The 11,216-nt window shown below is 38.0% G+C and overlaps 1 protein-coding gene and 1 non-coding gene across 2 annotated transcripts in view; both read right to left on the reverse strand.

Moving 5' to 3' along the window:
* Window positions 1-10,876, reverse strand: part of WDR75 (WD repeat domain 75) — a 32,476-nt gene extending 21,600 nt beyond the window's left edge. The window contains exons 1-5 of the mRNA XM_049773188.1: window positions 10,791-10,876; window positions 7,911-8,040; window positions 4,783-4,848; window positions 3,605-3,695; window positions 1,102-1,226 (exon numbers count right to left, since the gene is read on the reverse strand). Of these exons, the coding sequence (XP_049629145.1) occupies window positions 1,102-1,226; window positions 3,605-3,695; window positions 4,783-4,848; window positions 7,911-8,040; window positions 10,791-10,876 (498 nt within the window). The remainder of the gene's footprint in view (window positions 1-1,101; window positions 1,227-3,604; window positions 3,696-4,782; window positions 4,849-7,910; window positions 8,041-10,790) is intronic.
* Window positions 818-982, reverse strand: LOC126009959 (U1 spliceosomal RNA). The gene has a single exon (XR_007496109.1). It is a non-coding gene; the product is annotated as a U1 spliceosomal RNA (small nuclear RNA).
* Window positions 10,877-11,216: the final 340 nt, after the last annotated feature.

The following is an 11,216-nucleotide window of genomic DNA, read 5'->3' on the forward strand; positions in this document are numbered from 1 at the left end:
CTGATTTTTATAGTAAAGAATTATGATGCTAAGATATTATAGTTTTCTCTAGTCTAAGAAATGAACTCATTTTAGGACAAAGTCAAAACAATGCTATAAAACTAAAGGCTTTTGGGACTAGAGGATAGTACAGCAGATAGGTCTCTTGTTTTAAAAGTGGCCAAGGAGGGTTCAATACCACCCCGCCTCTAAAGTGCTTCCAAAGCTCAGAATCAAGAGTAACCCTTGAATACTAACACTGCTGACCGAAGCCCCCCAAAAACATCATCCAACATCCTGTGTCAACGTTTGCTTACAGACTGTGTCACCAGAACCTCATTTTGGAGCCATGGGCTCCGATAGCAAATAGAAATGACTAAGTGATGGTATGGACAACAATTATTATTTCTGTTGAAAATTTAGATACATACTCATAACATAAAAGGAACATAAAAGAGAATAAGGAGTCTTTATAGATACTTATTCAGTTTGAAAAAAGTTACTTTACATATGTACTGAAAAAATCTAATAATGATTCTTCAATTATCACTAGTGGACTTGGTTTCTTCATTATATTTTTATATTTTCTATGTTGGATAATTCTCTATACTTTGCAATTCTGATTAGAAGGATCATTCTATAAACAAAATCTAAAATAAAGAACGAGATTTCTTTCCCAAGGTACATATTAAAATAAATAGCACAAATGCCAAAAAATTATTGTTTTGACAAGATAGAATATAGAAACAATAAAGTAAAATGTATACAGTAATGATAGCCCTAAAATATGTATAGTCATAAATACATTATTAAGCATAAAAAACACTTTTTTTTTCTTCAGGGAAGAGCGCGCACGCAGTCCCCCCACTACCACAAATTATGCAGTCGAGTTTCCCACATTTGGGAAAATCATAAGGGTCAGCACACCCAGAATGCAATGGGTGAGCCTCGCACTGGGGAAAGCACCTTCGTGATCATGGTATCGCCCCTGCCAGGTAAGTATGAAAAACACTTTCATCAAAAGTAAACTTAAGTCATTGCTGTGATATAAAGTGTTGAGAAAAGACAGCAGAAAAGAGGTTTTAGGGGCTTAAAAAAATAGGACAGCAAAATTAATTTTACCTCATTTCCAAAGGCAATGCACTTCGGCGACTGGTTAATGTAATCCAGAACAATAGAGACCTCCTTAGCTTCAATCTCCTGACTGGCTGATTTTGGCAATTTCACTGAAACCAGCTGAAAAAGATCTAGCCAAAAGAGGCTATCTTAATATTAATCTTCCTTATAAAAAGTAACAGTATACATATATTCATTTCAATATGACTTGAAAAGTTTTACTATCAATTAATGTGGTTTTGTTTTGGACAAACAAAAGATTTAAAGGATATAAAATATGTCACTAATCCACATTTCTATGTATTAGGTAAACAGCTGTACATGTGGTGAGTGAAAGGACAGGGCAAATACTGGAGAGGATTACCCATCCCAACATGAAGAGGAACTCAGAGTAAACTACACAGCAACTGCAGTTTGTATAGTGAACCCCAAAAAGCTAATGGCCAAAACTTCAATAGCTTTCTTTGTCAATTTATACATTTGACTTAATTGGGGAAACTGGGGTAGCAGCAGAGCTTCACAAGCATTGCTCAGAGGGCTGGTGGACCCCTCCCAGTGATATTCGGGAAGTAGCCTTGTGTTTCAACACAAGGATGAACTGCTAGTCAGGCCCTTCAGTACCAGGAATTACCCTGAATTACCTGGGTCAACCCTGCAGTGTGGGGGAGGTGAAGGAATGCACCCAGTGATGACTGAGCCATCTGATGCAAGGGATCAATTAGGGTCTACTGCATGCAATGCATGTCCCTTAACTCCTGTTTTCTTTCAGGACCTTCAATTGGGAAATCATTAAGTAACCTTTAACACATTACAGAGAACCTTTCTTTGGGGGTTAGGGGATAGGGACCCATTTGGCAGTGCTCAGGGGTTACTCCTGGTTCAATGCTCAGATACTACTTCTGACAGGCTTGGGGGATCATATGGGATGCCGGGAATTGAACCTAGGTTGGCAGCATGCAAGGCAAACTCCCTACCTGCTGTGCTATTGCTCCAGCCCAACCAGAGAATCTAAATATGTTAAAAAGTGTCATCTTTATGGGGCCGGAGAGGTAGCACAGCAGTAGGGCATTTGCTTTGCATTCGGCTGACCCAGGACCGACTATGCTTTGATCCCCCAGTGTCCCATATGGTCCCCTGAACCAGAAGCAATTTCTGAGCACATAGCCAGGAGTAACCCCTGATCGTTACCAGGTGTGGTCCAAAACCAAAACCAAAAAAAAAAAAAAAAAAAAAAGTCATCTTTTAAATAGTTACCTTTCACTTAAATATTTTTATAAAAAAATCACCATTTCCAGAACATTTTTTAGAAGGTGTTTTAGAGATGGTTTACAAACCATATTTTTAATTATTTTTCAGTTTATATCTGTGGGTGGAGGGGTTTCTTCTTTTGGGCCACTCACTCTAGTGCTCACAGCTTAGTCCTCACTCTGTAATGGGATGACTTCTGGCAGGGGCTTCCATGTGCAAGGCAAGTACTTTACTCACTGTACTATCTCTCTGGTTCAGATGTTTTATAGATAAAATAGCTCATTTATTAAGATTGACAGACTATGTTTTCACAGCTCTACTGTATTTAGTTTAAAAATTAATGGTGTCTAGCAATTTGCAGATATATTCAGAAGTAAGTCACAGTGCAAAGGAGTCACTAATGGTTAAAACTAGTTGCCAGAAAATACCTTTTTTTTTTGGTTTTTGGGTCACACCCAGCAGTACTCAGGTGTTACTCCTAGCTCTATGCTCAGAAATCGCTCCTGGCAGGCTTGGGGCACCATGTGGGATGCCGGAATTCGAACCACCGTCCTTCTACATCTAAGGCAAATGCCTTACCACTGTGCTATCTCTCTGGCCCCGCCAGAAAATATCTTAAAGAGGCCTTGCACTATGAACTCAGAATATGAACAATTTATCTCATGAAGGAAAACGAAGAATAAAGTGGCATTTTTAAATCTAAAAGTTTTTGTACATATTCTTAATGTTAATGTTTTGACATATGAGAATCTCTGCTTAAGGAGTTATTTGCAACCAGTATAGATATTCCAATAATTCCAAAAAATGCACTGAAACAGAACAATTCTAGTGGAATCATGGTCCAACAAGGAAATATTAACAAAGTGTATTCTCAACATAACCTATTTTTTTGTATTCTTCTCAGACTGAAGATGTAAAAACGGATGATTAATAACGACAAATAAGGCAGTGGTGATGATTTTTAAAATCTAAGATCAGCAGGAAAGAATAGGAGACTCTACTTCTGCAAAAACAGCTATAAATTTGAGTTCTGCAATCTTTTTTATAGCCACTTATAAGAATCATAAATAGATGCCTCACTGCTTATTTCAGAACTGATAAGAAGCTTATCCAATACGAAGGCAATTAATAAGTTTAATGCAATTTTGGTGCTAGCTCCAAAGCTCGATGATATTCCAGTCTAACACTAAAAAATTTTGAGAAACCAACTGTACAATGTGAAAAGTCACTCAATGCACTACACATCACATTATATACATACCTGGGTTTTCATTATTTACTGTAACAAAAACAGAATCCTCCACTTGGGCAAGAGCAAAGAGAGTGTGAAAGCTCTGTCCAACTATGAAAGTCTGAAAGACAAAAAGCAGTGTCTTACTTCTTGTCTGTCTCTGCCTCCAATCCCCTCACAAAAGAATGAAATACCAGTTTAAATGCCCTTAAAGGCGGGGATTTTTTGCTTTTTAATTTTATTTTATTGAAGCAATTGTGATCTATAGAGTCCTCTATAGTTGAATTTCAGATATACAATGAGTCAGGGCCCTTCCCACCACCAGTATAAACCTCCCTCCACAAGTGGACCCAGAGTGAAGGCAGGGATTTCTTTCAAGTTTTTTCCCAACTCTATTCCTAGCATCAGGTCTATAGAAGACACTTCAATGTGGGTGAAGGGGTCAAAGGTTCAAACTCTAGTTACAAAAAACAAACAACCATAAAACCCCCGACCAAAACAAACCAACAAACTTAAGTCTTGGTGATGTACTATGTTGCATTTTGACTACAGTTGATAAGAATGCAAGGTGCTGGAAACAGATTTTGAGGGTTTTTTCCAGAGGAATGTTACCATGTGCAGCAACTAGACATGTGAAGATCATTCTACACTACTGAGTGTCATATACTTCAAACTAGTATGTAATTAGAACAACAATGAAAGGAGACCCCCATGCTCCCAAATTATACATACAGATATGCCTATCCTTAATGGTTTGTGGGATTCTACTATAAAGATTTTTCACTCACATCAAGGCTATATTCAATTTTTTTTCTGCCCTGAACAGTGTCATAAAGACAGAAGACTGATAAAGACCGGGCTGCTGGAGAGAAAGCTATTTACTTTCAGTCTCCTACTGACTGTTTCGCACCACTTGCATAGGTGCTTCATGTCTTCTGCTGTGAATCCTACATTCCTACAATGACAGCTTTCCCAGATGACACTGGTTTTCCCTTACTGGTAGTGGAAACTTATTTTATGTTAAAAAAATCATATGTAAACTTGTTTTTCCAGTTTAACTGCACATCTTTGACCCGAAGCTCAATATTTTCATTTAGACTATTTGCCCTTCTTTGATGCTGTTAACTTTCATGATGGTTTCTGAAACTCAACTTGAAATTAGGTTTCACAACGAAGAACATCACGATGCCATCATTCATTCCACTTACCTTTATCAAAATGCCATCTTCATAGTCCCACAGTTTAATTGTGCCATCGAAGGAACAAGAATACAACTAAAAGGAAAGAAACAGCACGAAACTGATTTAGCAAGTGACTAGTTGTTGATTATAGGAAACATTTTCTGCTCACTAATCCATTAGTTTATTTATTTATTTTTTTTTGAAGTTCAATTTTCTTTCCATTTTTGAGTTTATATTTTAAAAATTAAACAATTTCACCACAACTCCCTGGAGAAAGCAGATTAATTTCTAGTTTTAATTAAAATGAGGAGAAAGGGCCAACTACCTATCTTCAAGAGGGGGAATAGTACTGAATCATAAAAGTGCCCAAGAACCCAATCCTTTCTATCAACAGCACTGTTTTCTGTCTTTACCTAGAGATTAAAATCCTTTCCCCCTAATGGAAGATATCAAGACCAAACAGTTGAGTAGAAATAAAAAATGATCAGACTTAAACACCAAATCCAAAGCCAACGACAATAGAATCGATATCCAGTCTACAACAAGCTAGACAGAGAGGGGACCACTTATACTAGCAGCCAGGGGGGCAAAGGAGGGAGATATGGGAAGCATGAGGGAGGACAACATTGGTGATGGGAATGCCTCTGATTCAATATCACTATGTACCTAAAATATTACTGTTAAAGATTTGTAATCCACTTTGGTCAAAATATTATTTAAAGAGGAAAAAAATTCTATGCAGAGAGTTTAAATCAAAGGATAGATTTAAAATGTTAGTAAATGGAAAGATGTGACTAAAAGTAAAAACTACATTTGGAGAATTTAAAAAAATAAAGTGAAAACAAACATCCTAATACACAGGTATGAATTGTATCTCAATAAAACTGTTACCAAAAACTAAATAAAAAACACATGACCCATAAAAAAATTGTTACAAACATCTTGATATTAGGAGAAAAAAAGGAAGTGTTCCTGTAATATTGTATTAGCATAATTGTGATTTACTTCTGCCATATTTTGCATTATTTTATTAAATTTTCAGAAGTAAATTAGCCAATTGTATGTTTTTAAGGAATATAATTTTAAGTCAGCTTTGTTTTAATATTGCTATCATTAAAATGTCTGTTCAGATTTAAAAACAAAAAACAAGCATAGTACCTAAAGCGAATAATTTCAAGTTCCAAAGAAAAGCTTTTAGTATTGGTTTAGATAATAAGCTAAAATGAAAAAAGCTGAATCGTGATTATTTTGCCCAATAGATGTATTTTAAATTCCTTGATATACCAGATCTTTAATAATGAACTAACAGATATTAAAATACATATATTTTAAACTTTGTATTTATAAAATAAACCATACAATTAAAGTAGTTTATATTTTTAAAAAAATCATTTCCCCCATGGTCTCTACATGTCCATTAAAAGATAGCAAGTGACTAGTTGTTGATTACAGGAAACATTTTCTGGTCACTAGTCCATTAAAAGTTTATTGGGGGCAGGGGTCCTCAAAAGTCTGCAAAATTAGACTGCAGAACATATTCCTCAGCACACTGCAGGGCCTTAAAATATTTCTTTTAATTTATGACTCAGGCTTGGGTCATAAGCCCACTTATGCAGACATGTGGGTTGTTTTTCAAATTGTTATTGTTACTATTATGGAAATATTTTGCTTATCATCAAGAATGTAAGTATTTTGGAAAAAAGAACAATGTCAGTTTTTGCTTCCAATGGGGACATAAAATCAAAGAATTAAAAAACAACCTGAAGAGTCTAACCTAATAAAATTACATTTAAGAGGAAAACATAAATCACAGTGACTACACTTTATAGTTATGGCAGTGCAAGCTCCTGGCTACTGTGAACTGCATCTCCCTAATATGAGAAGATGCGCCACTTCCTGGTCATCTCCAAGTCTCCTTAGGAGAAAGACCTATGGAAGAGATCTGCCCATTTTTCAACTGGGTATTTGTAGTGCTGAATTTTATGAGTTAGTTTATTCCATTATCTTTCTTTCAGAAATACTTTTGATTTTTTAAATGTTTCAATTTGAAGGTGCTGGATCAATAGTTCAATGTGTAGGTTAGGTTTGCCTTGTACTTGACCAACAAGGGTTTGATACCTAGCACCTTGGATGGCCCCTGAGCACTTCCAGAATTCACTGCCAGAATTTATCTCTGAGCACAAAGCCTGGAATAAGGCTTGAGCACTTCAAGATTTGGGACCACCATAAAGAGAAGTTTCAGTTTGATATCCCATTTGCTTATTTTTTGCCTTAGTTTCTCCCTGCTTTCGAGGTTGAACACCCCAAATACACCAAAATATGGTATCAAGGAGCACTTCTGCTTATGTTTACTTCATATGTTAATTTTAGGTTTCACACCCAAGTCTCTGTGAATTAATTTTTGCATATATTATAAAAAGATGGCTTTGTACAAAAGACAAAAAATATATTTTAGGAGGATATGGAGATACAGTAACCAAATACTTACAGTAAACAGTTTGTCCCCCTCCCCCCCAAAAAATGATTAAGTACAACTAGTGAGATAGTACAAAGACTAGTGAGATAGTACAAAGGTGCTTGCTGTGCCCACGATGACCTGAATTTAACCTGCAACCCCAAGTGGTTTTCCCCAGACAAGTTCCGAGTGTGTGGAGCCTGAAGAACTAGAGCTACTGGATGTGGGCCCTAAAGAAAACAAAAACAAAGCAATAATATCTGCATTAACCTGAAAAGAGACCAACCACTGATAACAGAGGAGACCTACAAAATAAATGTAACTGCCAACATTTTAAAAAATGTCCATAGGCATTAAAAAAAAATCAGAGATGAAGTCTAAAAAACACCAAATACTTTATATTCCGTTTGGACATTTATAATGCATAAAATGAAATCTAAGACTTACACACACCTAACTGTTCCTCATTCTCAAAATCAACAGCCTCTGATTCCAATAAATACCCAATAGCATCCGATGGAACTAATGGGTATTGCTGTTCTGGGCTGTGCCCTTATTTAATGGGTGAAACTTGAATTAGAAAATCCACAGAGCTATTACCCTGATAACTCATGAAGCTTCCCAACCAAATCCAACTCAAAATTATCTGGCAAGAGTAAGGAAGGCCAATACCCAAATTCTCAATATTCATGTTTGCTACCTGTAGATGATTATGGGGGTTGAGATGTATTCCAGTGACGAGATCTCTGTGGCCCTGCAGTACGTGCAAACACTCTTCTGTAGCTGTACTATAAACCTTAATAAAATCTCCGGACACACAGAAAATGTACCTGGAAAGAAGAGAAAACAAAGTCTTAAATACCCTATTAGGTGGTACAATTCCTTTGAATCTTTGAAAACAATAGATAGGACTTTCAAAACAAGTTGAGGAACTGTATGTTCAAACCTGTGTGTGTTGCTCAAGTTTATGGGGGCACTCAAGAGTAATCAGTTATTAAATTAATTTAAAAATTAATCATTAATTAAAAAACATATAGTCATAGTTCTATTTCTGACTAGTACTATGAACAAGGATCCATGGAATTATGGTGCAAAAACATTCAATTCAACCAATCCATGGCAACTGTCTGATCTGACCTTCCCACATGCCCCACCCTCCTCCAGCCCCCCTCATCAGAGACAGCACAAACTCAAGGAAGCCATGGCTTTTTAGACACATGGTCTCACTGAGGCAGCAAGATGACAGTTTTTTCCTAGCTGAAGTGTTAAGTTTTCCTTTTGTCTTTCCAGATTTGTAGTTTTCTCAACAGAGATTACTCGTTAAAAAAAGCAAAGGTGAAATATATATTGAACAATTTTCATAGTAGATGTAACCATAGGACAAAGATATTAACATTATCAGAGCTTCTAGTATTTATCAAAAATATATTTGCTCTGTGTCTATTACTTATAGCATCCAATTTGTCTAAAAGGGTTTTTCCATATCGCACACATGATACAGCCACAGAATTTAGGCCAGACCCCTAACCCCATGCTCTCAGCAAACCCCTGTGCTATTGTGCTCAACTCCATCCTGGTATTCTCAAAGTACTGAAATCAACGTATCACCCACATCCATTTCTCTTATCTCATCATATGCTTCCACGGGCCAAGATTTTATTTATTTCTAACTTCCATTCCTGTTTACACAACTTAATCCCATAAGGTTTTATAAAATAAATCAATGGATAAAATAAATAATAAAATATGGATAAAATAAATCAATGAAAGTGACAGCTATTACCACCGTATTTTACACACTGAGACACCTGATTTCTCACATCTGCACTGTAATCTGGGTCCGGTCTGATTGGAACAACTTCACACTCCTGGATGTTTCTCTCTAGTTGAGGGGTTTATGACACAAAGTTCCCCACTAAGACATGATCTTCTAGATGTGTAAGGCAGCAGAGTTTAGCACTGCGGTGTGGAAAGTGGCAAGGAAAAAAACCCTTCCCTATTTGCTAAGCTTCCCATTCCTCTATCAGATCTTCAGCTGTGCAGAATGGCTTTAACTTTTCAAATGAAAGCCTGAAAGCCTTCAGAGGAATGGATTCTCTGCTCAGGTTCTTGCATTCTATTCTGTTATCTAGTCAGAACACCTACTTCTTTACAACCAAGAGGAGGATTCCCTTAACCTCTCAATACAAGTCAGGCCAGTCTAAAGGTGGGTTTCCAACATGGTGGTGAGTTTAGTTAGCTCAATCACTGCACTCAGCATAGCACATAATTCAAGACTTCCTGCCCCTTTCCCAACTGTGAACTTCTAGGGAACAAAATCCATCTTCTCCTGGCACTTAAAAAGAAAGAATTCGGGAAGGAAAAACACATCCTTTAAATCAAACACAGGAGGGAGATCTCAAAGCACAGAGCACATGAATTGAGCATGTGGGAAGAGAGAAGGTCCCTGGCTTCAGCTGAGCATTAAGCAGGGAATAGCCGCTGAGCACCAACAGCTGTGGTTCCAAACCAAAATACAAAACCAAAAGGGTTTGGAATGCCAGCTTCACAGTCTTCTACTGAATATTGAGACTTTATGTGACTGCTATAAACCTCACTGTATTGTATCTACTGTAAAATAGGGACAATAATTTCCTAAGGGGACTTAAACTAACCGTAGTTTTTGTCTTCTCTGCTTGTAATATATAAGACGTGGTTGATGAGAATCAGATCCAAAACCTCAGACCAAACCAACAAAGGTCTGGTGACCTCTTAATCGAAGTTTCAATTTCTTTTGATTTTTTAAATAATTTTTATTTGTGCGAAGTTTCAATTTCTTTAAGGGATTCATTACATGAATAGCAAAATAATCTTCTCTACCGAAAGATCAGGAATTCTATTTTTTATTTGCTTTTAATACAACTATAAAAGCGACTTCAGGTATGCATGCACGTAACAGCAACAATTTTCGTTCATGCATTATCTCTAAGCAAGATACTTAGTCCACCCCCTCTAATGTTCAAGGAGAGCTAAGTGTCCCTCGGTCTAATGTTCAGGAGAGCTAAGTGTCCCTCGATCAATCAGAACCTGAGCAATTCGAAAACCTCTTTACAACGTGTCACTTCCATTGGATGTGTGCCGAGTGTTAAGTTTTATCTTCTTGATAAGTAATCAGGCATTTAATTCTTACAACAAATCTCTAAGATGAGATACTAAGTAGGACTCCCTATGCAAAAAAAATGAGGCATCTGAATGAAACAGAAGCATAAGGCCCTTTGCAACGATCACACACAACAGAAATCTGAGGAAAAGGTTTATTTCTACCGCCCACACTATTTGAACACCAATTTCCATCATGCAAAGCTCCCCAAAGGGTTGCCAGGATGGCCCTTCAGGGGAACAGACGAGTGCAAGGGAGAGAGAGGGGTGCAGAAAGCAGCATCTTTACAGGCTCAGCAGCACCAATGTGCGCGTGCGCGCCCCTGCATAGAGCACGCCGGGCGGCTGGAGAATCGGGGTGCGCCTGACAATTCTCTCCTCGTCCCTCCCTACCCCTCTGCTCCGGATAGAAGGCGACGACCCCCACCCCCCACCCCCTTACTTGGAATCCGCGGAGAACACCGCTCTCCGAAAGTTCAGCTGGCTGCCGCCGCAGCGAACCACGCGAAGACTCTCCTCCGCCACCATCTTCGCGCAGACGCAGAAGCGTCAACTGCGAACCCCGCCCCTCCCTCGCTTCCGTCACCGTGACGCGAAGGGTGAAGCTGCGGCCGCCATGTTTCTTTTGGGCAACGGGAGTTGACGATGGATGAAAAGGGTAAAAACAAGGGTTTAAAGAGATGATATCATGACAAAGGCACAGGTTCGATTCCCGGACATCCCATGTTGGCCTCCGTACACCTTCAGGAGTAATTCCTGAGAGCTGAGCCAGGAGTGACCCCTTGATCATCGCCGGGTGTGATCTCAAAATAATTTATAAAAAGAGAATGCTCAAAGCAGGCAAGAGACATACAAGTACTGCACTGAC

Source organism: Suncus etruscus, chromosome 5 (assembly GCF_024139225.1).
Source record: "Suncus etruscus isolate mSunEtr1 chromosome 5, mSunEtr1.pri.cur, whole genome shotgun sequence".
NCBI classification, from domain to species: Eukaryota; Metazoa; Chordata; class Mammalia; order Eulipotyphla; family Soricidae; genus Suncus; species Suncus etruscus.